At 38.3% G+C, this 16,298-nt stretch overlaps 1 protein-coding gene across 1 annotated transcript; it reads right to left on the bottom strand.

Annotated features, from left to right (window-relative positions):
• Window positions 1-2,030: 2,030 nt before the first annotated feature.
• LOC149012556 (zinc finger protein JAGGED-like) lies at window positions 2,031-5,808 on the bottom strand. The gene is given in 6 exon segments (XM_089157629.1): window positions 2,031-2,458; window positions 2,460-2,631; window positions 2,951-3,035; window positions 3,480-3,611; window positions 3,953-4,059; window positions 5,789-5,808. Coding segments are annotated over 6 exon segments (879 nt in total). The 3' UTR covers window positions 2,031-2,095.
• Window positions 5,809-16,298: the final 10,490 nt, after the last annotated feature.

Genomic DNA, 16,298 nt, shown 5'->3' with positions numbered 1-16,298 from the left:
CTTTTTTCATCTCTCTCTCTCTCTCTCTCTCTCTCTTTCTCTCATAGTCTCTTATCTGGTGCTTTTGTTGACTAGTTGAGGAAGGGGGGTGGGTTTGGAGGATTTCCTAGTTAATCTAAACTCCTAACCTTCTCATGATCAGTTCAACCCTGGATCATACTGAACTTCTATTGCTTTGTTTTTGAGTTGGATTTTATGGAATTGACAGAAAATAAACTAAATTAGGCTGACTAAAATAGAAATCGAAAAGGGAATTAAACTTGATGGAAAGAGAAATTGAAACCAGACTGACTAAGTAACAAGATAAGAAACCGAGAACAATAGCCCTTTGGATGGCAAAACAGTTCACTTAACAAGTGGGAGTCTCACCTTGAGTTAGTTATCTTCATGTAACAATCCACATGTGAGGAAGCACTTAAGAGTGAGAAGCACCTTCTGTTCTCTTTCCTCACCACAAGTGCTCACAAAAAAATACAAGTTGGTTTAGAAGTGATACTAACTTCACCATTATATATGGTAAACAATAAACTTCTATGGGTTTGATCACTACATCTTGTGAATATTATATAGTGGTGAAACAAACACCAAGAAATAAGCAAGAGAAGGGAAATGAATCAAGACAACATGGAGATGTAGCATGGTCTTGACACCAACACAATGTGCTACATTTACGGGTGAAGAAGAACTTTCGCTATGTTGGAAGAAGATTGCAAAAGGAGATCTCCCACCGATCACCAAAATGGCCTTACAAAACTTGATATTTCTCAAATCCCCAAATTTCACAATGACTATGGGAGAATATAAAGTACATATTTATAGATTTCGAATAGTAATTGTGTTGGTCCGAACCCTCTACTTCCATCAAAGACCTACAAGAATATGTCATTCAGTTTGCCACTAAAATATATCCATGTGAGGTCAATCTTCAAAATCGGGTATAAGTATTTGGGTCACATATATCATATAGTGCAGTTGCATTTCTACTACAAGCAATTTATTAGATTCATTCTTCACCAAATGCATTGTCAATGTGATCACATGGCTGTTTCATTATTAAGATCATAGGAGTCAATTTATGCAATTTGACAGGTGATATAAATAACTCCAGATGCTTGCTGTGTTGGAATGGGATTGATTGATCAGCACCTGGGCCATCTAGTCTTCAAGTGTCCTATGAATTCCAGAATTTGGGAAGGAGTTCAGGGGAGGTGTTGTGGTGATTAGTTGAGCTTCTAAGTAGTCTAGGAGCTTGTGGTGGATTATAAGAAAGTGTGGTAGAATTTTTTTTTAAGATGCGTTCGTGAAGCTAGTGTTTGGAGCCACAGTTTACCATACCCATTAGGATAGAAATCTGCTGGGGTCCAGTCAAGAACTATTGAGCATATTTGGGTGGGCATTTCTTCTGAGATCAATAGTCGTTTAGACATAACTAGAGGGCCTTCCTTTAATTACACTGGCGAGAGGAAAATTTTAATTAGGGTAGTCTGAACTGACGTGCAGGAACCCTAGCTAAACACTACCCCGTAGACAAGAGAGAGAGAGAGAGAGAGAGAGCATGCATGTTGCCATTAATTGCAATCAGAGGTCCGGAAAGAAAAGACATGAATGAGAACTTAATAATAATTAGTTATATAAGCCTTTTCCATGCAAAACAATACTAATACATATCCAAATGAAAGGAAAAGAGAGGGTGAACTTTCAGTAGAAATCTAACTCCTTGTCTCTTTGAAGAATCCAGACATGCCACTTCTTCTTGGTTTCCTTTTCACACTTCAAGCAGTACCAGTTTCCCTCCAAAACAAACTCTTTACTCAAACATATAAACATCATCTGCTGAAAGACAAACTTGCTGACTCTTTGTATGAGCTCAAAAGCTGGCCTTCATCTGTAATTTCGTTTTCAACTAGATAACCGACAAAATATCATAGTAAAACAAAATGGTTCCTCTTTCTTGCATAAGATGTTGAGAGATGAGAAGACAAGCGTTCCCCCCCCCCCCTCTCTTCTCTCTCTCTCTCTGGTGTCAGTTCTGTTTTTGGTTTTTCTGTTTGACAATGGCATTGTCACTGGAATTTCTGCTCTCATTCGAAACATCTCAAAACTCGTCATCTTGAAACCGATTGATCCAAGGATCCAAACGGTGCTGTTGCTGTGTCCCTCTCCCTCCGTAGCTACTACGACCCCAACTCAGTGGTTCATCTGCTCCTCCCCCCGATGGTGATGCTGACAAATCCATCGCCCTCCTTACACCTCCGCTTCCAGTACTTCCATCATCTGATGGAAACCCATGTCCCAAAGGAGCTCCAATGCAAGTGTAACTTGTTGATTCTGTTGTTCCTCTATAATTCTGATTGGGGTTTCTGGGGTTGTTGTTGGGCAAGACATGGCCAACCACATAGTCGTTCAAGGAATGAGGAGGAGGTGGTGGTGGTGGTTGCGGTCGGTACTGTGAAGGAAAAGGAAACAAAACGAGAAGAGTTGTAGAGACAAGGCTGAGGAGGAGGAGTAGGAGATGGTGGTGGTAAGATTGATGATGAAGAAGAACCAGGAAATATTCTTGCCGGGTAAACTGATCTATAAGGAGTCACAGATGGGATGTGTTGGCCACTGCCCATATGCAGATCTCTATACCTGTTAAGAAAGAAGAACAAAAGAAACTGAAACATTGAAGACGACCGATGTTGAAAGAATGTCACACAAGGTAGGTTAGACTATTTCTATACTTGGGCTCAAGTCACTGTAGATTTGATGAAATCAAGAAGGAGACGCCTTCTTTTTTTACCAAATATATGTTACCTGGACCTTCCTTGTTTATCTCAAATAAAGTATTACAAAAGTATTTTCCAGAAAAGCATTGAAATTTAAAACTACACTCAAACGCGCAGAAGATATTATTTTTCTCTCTGAAAAAATGGAAGACCAGAAGCTAATGCAATTGGGTATTACATACCCTAAATGGGGGACACCCTGTGCGGCTAGGTTTTCGTTACTGTAGACCAGCTGACGAGCACGATTCAATGTTTCTGTCTCCCTCTCTGAAACCCAGCAAGAAAATCATATCAAATCAAATCAAAACCCTTTTCACCAAAAAAAACAAATCAAAACCCAACCAAGAATTTCAGCAACAACAACTTTATCTTAGAAAAAGAAGAGTAGGATTACTGATTTTATAGGATCTAGAGGGAGAGAGAGCTAGAGCTAAAGTTAAAGTTGAGATAGCAAGAAGACCAGCACCGGCATTTCCAGCTAGGCTTAGTAGCAGTGTAGCACTTCCATGGAAAACCAGTGATGGGATGCTAAGAACATTTTTTTTTCTTTCCGGTAAGGGATGCTAAGAAGTAAGAACTTTCATGTAGCTGGAGTTTATCTCCTTACACGTAGCAGCTTTACAGGTGGGAAAATTGTTTAGTAGGAAAAAAAGAAATTTTAATTGATAGACCTGTCAACGTTATTAAATGTTTGTATTTATTGGGACTTGCCTTGGCGATGGCGATTCATGTGTCCACCAAGAGCTTGAGACTTGCAGAACTTGAGGGAACAAAACCTACACTCGTAGACCTTCCCATGTTCATCTTTTCCCTCCCTTCCGCCACTTTTCTTTCTTCTACTACCTGCAATCATCCAAATAAAGTAACTTCGATGAGACCACTCGTGAGTCTGTGAGTGAACAAAGAAGAAACCCTTTATTGCCTATATCATGAATAAAAATTCTAAAACATGTTATTAAGAAAACAAAAAACAAAAGAAAAACCCAACAATCTTTCTCTTCCCTCTCCTCTCCTCCATTTTTTTTTTTCTAACTTCCAGAGGAAGAAAGGAGAAGGTGAGAAAGAATTGCAATGCTTTCAGTGTAAAAACTTTAAAATTTGAGAAAATCATCTGGGGTTTCTTCACTATAGAATATTTTTTTCCCTTTTTTTGAGGCCAACCCATATGATTTTACGAGCAGAACCTGAAGCTTCAGTACCAGCGCTGGAGCTCTCCTCGAGGACTTGTTTCCCATCTCTTCCATACTCCTCAGGTAAGTTGTTGAGGTCTAATGGGTTCTTCTCGGGCCTCCTGCAAACATAAGGAAACTATAAATACAGAGAAAGAGAGTGAACGCGGTTAATGTAGAGGAAGAATGAAGGAGAGAGAACTAGAATATGGAACAGTAATGAAGGTAGGGAGAGAGGCTTACATGGTACCAAGACAGAGAAAGACAGAAAAACTGTGTGACGAAAAAGCCCAGATAGATGATAACGAAAGCTTGTGAAATAATAAGACTTCAGTTAAGACAGTAATATAGACGCTAGGCAAGTGATGTTGGGGACGGAGGTTGAGAGTTCTCTATCAGTTTTGCCTGCCAGTCGGGCCCAACTGGACCCCCCCCCCCTCTCCTCTCTCTCTCATTGAAATTTGAAAGGCCGAATAGGCAGGAGGGACTAGCAGGGTTGCCACAAATCAGACAGATCCGTTGAATAATTCCAATAAGCTGTTGATCTCGTATTGATATTGGTTTTGGTTTTTGGTTTTTAAAACCTACCCATGACTGATCCAAACAAACCACTTAGACCAAACTAGTGTAATTAATTCAGTAAAATCGACAAAACAGACTTAATGAGAGTTGTCAATTTTGATCAGGTTCCTAAAGAATTTTTTTTTTTTTTTTTTTTTACTTCCTTTTATTTTATTTTATTTTGAATTAGTTCCTGTAGATCCAACACCATACCAGCCGAGTTTCAATGGCAACTCATGCAATATACATACAAATTGAAAACCCTACACGAAACTAACCATTTGACAGCTCCAGTAGGTAGCAGTATAGTTGTGATTTGTGAAGGAGACTGGGAGAGATGTCACTCTAAATCCCATTTGGCTGAGGGAAGGTGCAAAACCACATCTCTGGGCAAATTTAAAATTTAATATGACAGAAATATCTATTTTTTTGGAGACAAGAATGCACCAGCTGCATGCTGTATGCAGTTTAAAGGTGTCAAAATCTAACCGGGACCATTAAGACAATCGAAACTAACCGAGAAAACCCAGATTGAACCGAATCGATATTTATTAGATTGGTTATGGGTTAGTGTATGATAGTACCAGCACCATGCAAGTCAGAAACCGAAAAAAAATATCACTGAATATGATAGCTGAATTGATTTCAACAGTATTGAGCAAATTTCTGAAAATGTGCTATTATATGGAAGGGAGAAGCATAGGATGCTAGATACTTCTTTGTTGTTGACCGACTGTTGGACATATAGTTTCGAAGATAATGACAACATAAATGATTGATATTGTGAGAGCCACACATCTTCTCAAATGCACAAATTTGAGTCTGGAGTTTGTGTATGATAAGGTGGTCAGAGAATGGAAATGATCAAGTTGAAGTGGCCTAAAAACCCTAGGTTAGGTGATCTCAGGATATTGGTTTTTAGCTTAACTAAGATCAAACTTGTCTCATTTCTGAATTGTTATAAAGGCAGAATTTATTGAAGTTCAACACATAGAGCTTTTATCCCCACAAGCATTGGAATATTAATTGGCCTAGGACATCTGCAACTTTGCTACAGTTGCTCCTCAACTTGGGTAGCTCCATGGTCACCATCTGAATGCAGTTACACCTTGCAGTGGGTAGTGTGATGTGGGTAAGGGACATAAGGCAAGTCGTAATTAAGTCTCTTGGTCTTCTGTTATTTCAGATTCGGTCTTTTAATTTCCCCATGCATTTTCCTGAAAACCCTAACAAGGATTCGCAGAGAAACCCCAACACCCAAGATTACTTAACAACCTGACTTTGCATTACCAGGAATGACGTTTCCACATCGTTTGAGCCTACAAAATGGTTGCGCCTACAACCCCTATGACTGAAAGCAGCATCTTTAGTATAAAGATTTGAGATGTAAAACAATTATAAGAGCCAAAAGGAAGGGATCAAAATAATTAGTAGACATGTACAGCCTTCGTGTCAGCCAATATATGACTCAGCTGAATAAGTAACCTAACTTTTTATTTTCCTGGCAGGAGAGGCTGCGGTTTAGGGGTGAAGGTGCACTACGGAAGATGATTTATTTCTCCTTAACCTAGAGAAATTGACTTTCTATTTTTTGTTAAAGTAAACATTATAACTAATGTATTTCACTTATCAAGGGGAAAAAAGATAGGGTAATAACGATTTTCCATAAATCTAAAAAAGCTTCAATTTGAAGAAGAAAGAGAAGAAGAAGTATAACTGAACTGTTATACAAAGATTTGCAGATGGTTGATGAAGGCTAATAGTGGGAGGGATAAGAAAGGGAGTAAGGAGAAGCCTTGAAAATGGAGGGGATGTTTCTTAAGCTAATGAGGAGGATTAACTGGGTAGTATCTTGATGAAAGGAATAAAACTCAGTCATGCCTAGATCAATTAACTCAACCTTAGTTATCTTAACCACAATTCAGGTCGATGGGTTCAGTCTGTACAGAACTATTGCTGTGGATAATCGCCTATAAAAATTCACTTCCAATTTTTTTCGCCCACGAGCTCCAGCTTGTTTGACGGCCATCCACAGCCCAGCACTGAGATATTTTTACCATGACAGAGAGAAATAGTGTACAGCCCTGGTTCATTTTTCTGCCATTTCTAACATTTGAGAGACTACTTATAAAGAAACTGGTGAAAACCCCTTAATTTAAGAAAAAAAAATCAAAATGCCCTTACACCCCCCCCCCCCAACACACACACCCAAAAAAAAAAAAAAAACCACTAAGCAGATTTGGACTCTCAATCATTAGTTACTTTGAATAGGACGGAATTCGGAATATGACTCCATATACCCAACGTTGGTCAAGGTCTAAAACAGTGATCTAGGCACGGTGCTATTAGCATGTTTAACTTGCGAAATAGGCCCTAGTTTCATATGAGTGTATACTCACCAAACTTATTGGATCCAAGGCTAGCCTTCAAATGGATAATTCATTTATTTTTTTTAGGAGTTCATCTATAGGCACAATGTAGAGAGGGTTGGGGTGAAGCACATTAAGCATATGAACTTTGCAAAGATCTAAAGAAAAATTGGAAATTGTATTATCTACCTTTGGCTTGTAATGGTTTCACAGAACTACCTCTTTTAATTCAATATTTGGCATAATTTGCACCTCAAGGGTATTTTTGTAGTTTTTTCCTTAACATTAAAAACAAGCAACTAAGCAACAGCAGAATAGAGAGGCAGATGAACTTATTCGAGTTCATTAATTGGTAGTTCAAGCTATCAAATCTCAAATAATGAAAAGAAGAGTCATAGAGAAAAACTGAAATATACAAGTAAGAGCTCCTTCAACAGGTACATGGGACCATTCAATATATGGTACCTTAGCATTCATACATGTTTTGAATGCCTATCTTATCATAGGGAGCCCAATTTAGAGTCGGCCCAACAGACACAGATTACATGCAGCCCAGCTATATCATCTATCATACTGTGTGATCATGTAAACTTACCTGTTCCTTTCTGATTCATATCATACAGTTTCAATTTTAATTAAATGATGAGTAGAATCTGCACCGAAGCCTGCAAGTTTCTCTCAAAGTCTTGAAAGTAATCAATCATTCATGTATTCAACAAAATATTCACTTATTGCTCGTGTAGGTTTGAAGTCTGTAAATACTTCAAATTCTCATAAAGACTAAACTGTGACTGCCCAGTTAAAAGGACGCAGCTAATTTTTTCCAAACCGTCCAAAATTTGTTCTCACACACATGCATAAACCTAACTCTCTTCTTTGAGGCCGTCCACTGAGTTTCTTTAAGAAACCATATTTCAGTTCTCCAGCACAGATGGAAATTACTGACTGGTCGAGGAAATTCTGGCAATAGCATTCAAGACTGTAGGGTAGCTTATTATCGGATAGTACAAAGTATCCAGACTGACTGTTCAATAGATATAAGAACAGAAGAGACTATAAATTACTCCACAAAGACAAGTAGATAACCGACGAAGACAGGTATAAAGTGCTTGAAGAAGCTGATGTTCCATCCATGATCTTAGTTAAGTGTTCCCCTCTATGTTGGATAGTTCGTTTTCGTAGGGACCATTGATGTGGTTTACATGGTTTCAGAAGTACGGAACATTTGATGCATCTGATGCCCTTCATTGAAGAGACATTCAACAGTAGACCTGTAAATGGATAGCCGAAATCCGCCTCCGAATTCGCATTCGTATTCGTTTAAGGGTATCCGAATCCGGAAATTTTCTTACCGGAAAATATCCGTATCCGTCCGCTAAGTAACCGGATTCGGATTCGGATAATTGCTTATCGGATCGGATAATATCCGGATAAATTTTTATCCGGATAGAGTAAAGTATTTAACATTTTTCCTTTAAAAATAGATGATAATCGGATTCGGATACCGGTGATCGGATTCGGATACCGGTATTCGGTAATCGGAAATTAGAAATTTATAATAGAAAATGTAAAAAAGTGACAATTATCAATCAATAATCGGATATTTTATCGGATCGGATTATTATCGGATATCCGATAAAGTTTCGGATTCGGATTCGGATGCCTTCTTTAAATTTTTGCCGGATTCGGATTCGGATAGCGGATTTGCTAATCGGATTCGGATTCGATATCGGTGTATCCGGCCGATCCGGTCCGTTCGTGCCTATTCAACGGGCAAGCTACAAAAGCAATGAGAGAGACATTGCATTTTTTTTTTTTGGATCCAAAGTTCATCCGGGCCAGCTTCCGCGCACCACGACTATATCCTCAGGGGAGTTTTTACATAATTAATATAGGCGGGGCTTCGCCCCTGGCCCCAAGGGGATTCGAACTCTGACCTCCTATGTGGAAGCGTTGGTCTTTTGCATTTACTCTAAATTCTTTTGCTTTGATGTCACAATGTTCTTGAATGAATTGTTGTGTTTGGGTGTCATGTATTCTGTGGGTCTATATAATTATAGTTTCGGTTGTATTTGTAATTGAAACAAGGTTTGGGTCAGTAACTAATAATTGGTTAAAATGTAATTATATTGGGAATATGGCTTCAGGTTTCCCTATAATAGTCTATGTGGGATAACTTAAGTAATAGTGCAAGCAAATGGTAGCACTTTGTGAGGTGTAAGAGTGGTGTGAAGTTTTCTGAAATAGTAAAATCTCTTTTCTCTCTGGTAGATATAGGTGATCTTATCGGAACATGTTAAATTCTTCATGTGTTTTTACTTCTTTTCTTTTCATGTTTGTGCATCTATCCCCAACAATTAATATTAGAGCATGGTTCGGTCGATCATCACTGTAGGTGTGCAAAGATCCAAGAAGAAGAAGAACAGTACAAGGAGAATGGAAAAGGCATCAAATTAATTGAAGGTACAATCCTAAAGTTCCATAATCGTTTCTGTTTTTTTTAGGAGAAAAAAAAATAATTCTAAGTTAAGTTTGTGGAATGTGGAAAGAAGAACCATAAGGGGGGAAAATATTAGGAAGTTCGGTGTTGGAGAGAAAATAAAAAGAAAAGAAAATATTTTTTGTTTACCATCGGAGTGTGAAGATTTTTTGTACGGGGTTAGGCGCTCTCCAAAGGTTTTTGGGCGTTCTAAACTCAATAGAAGTGATAGATCAAGGAGATTTTGTTCCATTGGTATTGATTTTGTGGGTTCACACGTAGATCAATAGATAGGGTTTTTAGGTTAATGACAGGTACGAAGGGCACAAATCATATGGTGGTCAAGAGTTCTAATTTCTCCATAGAAGTTTTCAAAGGTCTAATGATTTCACCTTGTGGAAATAACAAGTGAAGAATATTCTTAAGCAAGAAGGGACCGTTAAGGCTCTTAGGAAAAAATTAGAAATGCCAAAGTCGAGGAAAGAGGACGAATGGCCAGAGTTGAGGAATCTAACAAATAGTACAATCCAGTCATATTTAGAAAATAATGTCCTTCGTGAAGTCATCAGGTTGATGGATCCAAAGGAAGTCTGGGAAAAGCTAGAGAGTAGGTATAAGTCCAAGTTGTTGACAAACTATTTGTTTTTAAAAAAATAGTCATATAGTCTTTGGTTGTCAGAGGAAGCAAATTTTGACAAGCACTTGGATGAGATCAACAGGATTTTGATGGAGTTGTCGGCTCTTGACTAAGAACAAGGTGTTACTCTTGTTAGCATCATTGCATAATCATTTGATCACATTATGACCACATTACTATTTACTTTGAAACTTGACAATGTTCTTACTGCATTGTTGATGAATGAGACACGGCATAAAAATAGTGTCAGGGAGTCAGATGAAAATAGTGCATTGATTGTAAGGGGTGGACATAGTAGAGGAAGATCAAGTGGGACAATGGAGGGTCTTGCAACTCAAGGGGTTGCTAAAAGTCTGCTAGTTGTAAAGTGGTTTATTTCTATTCCAAAGAGGAAAGTCATATAAAGAGGGATTGTTCAAGGCGAGGAGTGATGAATCATCTACTGTGGTTTTATGAAGCAATGATGGAGGAGATAGTGTCATTCTGACTTCATCATCAAGTTTGGATACTTGCTTCTCTTGGATGTTGTTTCGGAGCATAAGGATGGACTCTCGCTTAGTAAAGAGAGTTTTAGATTCATAAGATAGAATCAATGGATAGCCTCGTATGTACAATTCAAGGAAGTCCTAAATTGAATTTTAAGTTCTAGATGTTCGTTTCACATGTGTTCAATCAAGGCTTAACTTAATACATACCATACATATCAAGGTAGTACTATCAAAATGGTAAATTGTCACACCTCACCCAGCCAATTTCGGATATGCTCAAATACCCATAGGGGTGATACACAACAGGATCTAGGTTCACGGCCAATCCATAACCACATAACACAATATAACATAATCCAAGAGCAAAAAAAAAAAAAAAAAAAAAAAAAAAATAGCAAATATCAAGGTTATTATAGTCATCCCCATGTTAATAATCAAATTTAATCAAAATCATAATCAGAGTGTAAAAGAAGGAAGGTTAGAGTTATTATAGTAGCAATCTAAGTTTTGTTATCAAAAGTTTTAAGAATATAAGTAGCGTTTTTGCCTAACAAATAAATTGTGACTAATCGCAATTATGGCAACTACTTTCTCATATAGTATCCCCATGGCTTCAGAAAGGCTAGACTCCATTGAAGCAGTCCATGCAAGGACATAACTCTCTATGTACCTTGGTGTCCTTTCCTGTCGGTCCCTCGTAGGATTCTACTGGAGGTGAACTCTTCAGGTAAATGATATCCTCATAATCTATAACAGAATCTACGGAGGAAGAATATAGAGGAGTGCATTTCATAGAACTCAGTGAGGTCAATACAATCATATATCGTGCATCCTTCACACACACCAATATGTAATATACATGTAATGAGATATTAAATGAATATACAAGTATGTTCATAAACTTTAGCAAATGTAGTCTTTATGGCAGACACGCATTAAGTTACAACACCAGCTTCCTCTGAGTGGTCTCGTCACTTTCCCTTAAGGACTGGTTACCTTTAATAGGAACCCGCGGCATTGGGATTAGGTCACCACTCTCTCACTAACACAATTTGATCTGGAGTACGGCACGTGTCAAGGATAAATCTAACCCAATGCAAGGTCCTCTATCTCTCATGCTACATGTGATCCGGATACTTAGGGATGTTGTTCCCCACAAAAATCGCACATCATGCTAGACTAACATCCTGTAACCCTAAGGTTGCCCACATATGCATGGGCAGACAACTCGTCCCACGAAAATCACACATTGTGCTGGATGACAATTGAACCCAGCCACTGCCAATCATGGGTCACTGGGCTTCAATACTCATGTCGAATGAGTAGTAGCTCAGCAAGGTTTACTAGTTGTTGTAAGTCATGAGTTGAGTTCAGTTAGGCATTTGATTCCAGTTGGGAGTTTGGTCTATTAGATAGTCTTTATTGTTAATGTTTTTTAGTCCCACATTAGGGAACACCGTACTTGCTCATTCATAACTATTATTTTAAATAAACCTGTGCTATATCTCACAGGACATAAGTCAAGATTCTCTCGATATTTCAACATGGTATTAGAGCGAGTTAAACTTTGAGTCCCATCGCCTCCATTATTCTAAACCCCAGCCACCATCCCAATCCCCATTGCCTCCATCATTATAAACCTAGCCACCATCCCAGTCCACATCCAGACCTAATCAAAGCCCCTCTTCAGCCCACCAATAAAGCCTAAAAGAGTTGTTACATCTGTGTGACTCTTCTAGGGCCATGTAGATTCAGCCCTTGCGACAGTCTATGGCAAGCCTCCAAATGTCTCTAGAGTCTTCAAAGATGCTTAAGAGTGGTTTTGTGTAAATCACAAGTTTGGGTAACATTTTATGGGATTATAGGGACCTGTTTTTGTAAATTCAAATAGTTACAGGGATCCATTTTGCAAATTCAAATAATTCTAGGGAGCTATTTGTAAATTCCAATATTTACAGGGGTTGTTTTTTAAATTCGAATGGTTTCAAGGAGCTCTTTGTACTTTTTGAGTTATTTCTTCTTGCGATGGCCGATCCCACATCTCCCTTGTTTGGTAATTTCAAGAGTCTTCCATGTCTTCCATTCATAGGGATCGTGAATTTCTCCGCTTTAGATGACCATTGTGAAACTCAGTGGGACAAATTATCTGATCTTGTTCAGTTTCCCTTGCTATTGGAGCTCGTAGTCTTACTTACCATTTTGATGGGACTTCTACCAAACCTTCTACACCTGATCTGCAACTTTCCAAGTGGTACATAGATGAATGATTGGTCATGGGTTTTCTCATCAACTCCATTGAATCAAGCATAGAAGATAGTTATCCCCTCCTTCCTAATGTGGTAACTATTTGGAAAGTTGCTAAGTATATATACTTTAGAGTAGGTCATGATGCACAATGCTTTGAAATTAGACGAAACATCAATCAGTTGCAGCAGAAAGACCTCACTTTTTCTCAGTATTAGAACACTCTTCGGGGATATTACAAGACTTTAGATTTCTATAGGAAGTTTACACAGAAGAATGTTGAAGATGCTATTGACTTTCAACAATGGGAAGACAAACAGAGAGTTTATAATTTTTAGTGGGATTGAATATAGAATTTGATCATAATCACGCACAAATCCTTTCTAGAGAGCCTCTCCCCTATCTAGCTCAAGCCTATGCCATGGTAGATACAAAGGATAGTCAACGGATAGCTATGGTACATACACAAACTCCTAATAGGTCTATGTTAACTACTCATTCAATGATCCTAAGCCTAGTTTTGATAACTCTCGACCTCTTGTGAAGTATGAGTATTGTGGGAAGGAACCCATACAAAGGATAAATGTTGGAAACTACATGGATGTCCAATCAGTTCTTATGGATAAGGCAAGAAATGGTTGTAGGGGCAACAATCAAGTATCTGCAAATCAGGCTATTCTAGACATACAGAGTACTCCAACACCTACTTCCATAGATGAGATCTAGGATCTTTTTCATTAGCTAATGTCCAGACTTAATGGATCCTCTTTTGGTTTGACTCCCAATGCGAGTGTTGCATCTGCCATTGCCTCTACCTTTAGTTCCCAACCTTCTACAGGTATTTTCGATTGTCACATTGTCAATTCTATTGATCCCTCCTGGATAATTGACTTTGGGGCAACCAACTACATAACAGGCTCATTTTCTTTATTCCACACTTATTCTTCTATTCCACTTGTTCAGAATGTTCAAACAGCTGATGGATCTCTGTCCCCTATTTCTGAAAAGGGCTCCATCATCTGTTCACCTAACCTCACCCTTTCCTCTATTTTGCATGTTCCTAGATTTCAACTAATTTATTATCCATTAGTATCCTAACCCATGATATGAACTACAAAAAACATTATTTCCATCTCACTGTGTTTTCAGGACCTAGAGATGGGGCATACGATTGGCAATGGTAAGCAGAAGGAGGGGCTCTACCAATTGGATGATTCTAATTCTCCATTAGCTCTTTCTACAGTTTATGCATCATCCTCTCCTAGATCGTCTTGGCCACATTCCTTTACTAGTTTTGTCTAGACTCTTTCCTGATTTGGTTAAAAAATGTCATTTGAATGATTTTTGCTGTGATGCTTGTATTTTGGCCTAGCAAACAAGACAAATTTATCCCATTTAAAATAATAGAAGCAAAGTTCATTTTTTTGTTGTTCACTCTGATGTATGGGGTCCTTCTTGGACTGTGTTTATATATGGCCATCGTTGGTTTGTTATATTCATTGATTGTTGCACCCGCACTACTTGGGTTTATCTCTTGCATAAAAAAAGTGATGTGTTCTCCTATTTCCAAAATTTTCACAACATGGTTAAGACCCAATTTGGGGTTGTAATAAAAATCCCCTGATGGGACTCAATATCCAGTGGCAGCTTTCCTTCTTACCATTCTGATAATGAGATTATCCATCAAACCAGTTGTGTTGATACACTTCCTCAAAATGGGGTTGCAGAATGCAAAAATCAGCATCTTTTGGAAGTGGTACGGTCCCTTATGTTTACTATGCACATGCCACCTCAATTCTGGGGTGATGTGGTTCAAACTCCCACCTATCTTATTAATAGGATGCCTTCACGTGTCTAAGATCAACATTGTCCTCTTGAAGTTCTCTTAGGTACAACCAATTTTACTAAACCCCCTAAGCTCTTTGGATGTATTGCATTTGTTCGCAACCATCATAGTAATGGTAAGCTTGATCCCAAAGGGTTACGGTGTATATTCATAGGCTATCCCCCTACACAAAAAGGTTATAAATGTTACCATCCTGGACCTCGTCAATTTTGTGTCTATGGATGTTGTTTTTCAGGAACAACTTCCCTTTTTTTCCCTCTTCTTTAGGGGGAGTCTTAGTGAAGAAGCTCTGGTGTTCCTTGAGATTCCTCTTGAAGTTCATATTATTGAGTCTACTTCGGCAGATTTCGTATTGGAGATAGAGTGACTAGACAGGAACAGTTGGTGGATGATGTGCAGGGGGAGTCTAGACCTCCTATATAGACCTACCAAAGGAAGCAGAATGCCTCCTCTAAGCCAAGACAATTGGAAGCACCATATCCCAGATTTGTAAACAAATCGGATTCAGATCGGATAGTAGTAATACCATATCTGTATCCTATTATATTTGGACATATTCAAATAATATCCTATTGGTTTTTGGACGGATTCAGTCAGATTGGATGATAATCGGATAGTTATTTTCTTAAGTAGATTCTTCTAAATGGGCACGAATACAATTTTTTGATTACTTGTTGACATCTTTACCATTTTATTTGTGAGGTTATGTTCGAAATTTAAGAATTTAGCAATTTTGGTAGTGATTTTAGTAAGAAATCTAGAAAAATAGTCACATATCTCAAGTAAAAAATTATAAAAATAAGAAAAATAAATCCAAATAAGTAACTTAATTGGATATTTTAATTGGACAGATAATAATCGGTTGTAAAGGGGTATACTAAATCCACATCCTATTAGTAATCAGATGGACTCAGATATCGCTAAATCGATGCGGATGCAAATTCAGGAATGGATTTCGATTATCCATTTACACCCCCCACCATATTGTACTCCTGAAGCAACCATTCCTCCTAGTGAGTCTATCTTTGATCTTGATTTGCTCATTGCATAAGAAAACAGCCACTCACTTCCACCAAACACCCTATTTCTAACCGTGTATCATATCATTCCCTATCCCTAGAATTTCAAAGCTTTATTTCCTCTTCGTCTTCCACCTCTATCCTTAATTCATGGTAGGACACAGTGTCTCACTCAAATAGGAACATAGCTATAGATGAGGAAATGCGATCCTTGGAAGAAAAAAAAATAAGACATAGGATCTAGTATCCTTGCTTGCAGGGAAGAAGACTCAAATGGGTGTTTGTAATAAAACACAAGTAGATGGGACATTTGAGAGATATAAAGCAAGACTGGTAGCCAAGGGCTTTACTCAAACCTACGGCATTGACTATCAAGAGACATTTGCTCCTATTGCTGAGATGAATACTGTTCGAACTGTTCTCTCATGCATTGTAAACTAAGGGTGGAGTCTTCAATAATTAGATGTGAAGAATGCTTTCTTGAATGGAGAGCTGAAGGAAGAAGTATATATGGATGTGCCCCCTGGTTATTCTAGTTTAGAAACCCATGGGAAGTGTGCAGATTAAAGAGAGCTCTATATGGTCTAAAGCAATCTCCTAGGGCATGGTTTGGAAGATTTCACAAGGCAATGGTCTCCTATGGCTACAAGCAAAGTAATGCAGACCATACCCTATTTATCAAGAGGGATAAATATCATACTACAGTACTCATTGTATA

The sequence above is a fragment of the Hakea prostrata genome, chromosome 6, assembly GCF_041222555.1.
Source record: "Hakea prostrata isolate BN-2017 chromosome 6, UWA_Hpros_2, whole genome shotgun sequence".
Lineage (NCBI taxonomy): Eukaryota > Viridiplantae > Streptophyta > Magnoliopsida > Proteales > Proteaceae > Hakea > Hakea prostrata.
Note: the sequence above shows the minus strand (reverse complement) of the source record. Positions and strands in the feature narration are given on the sequence as shown.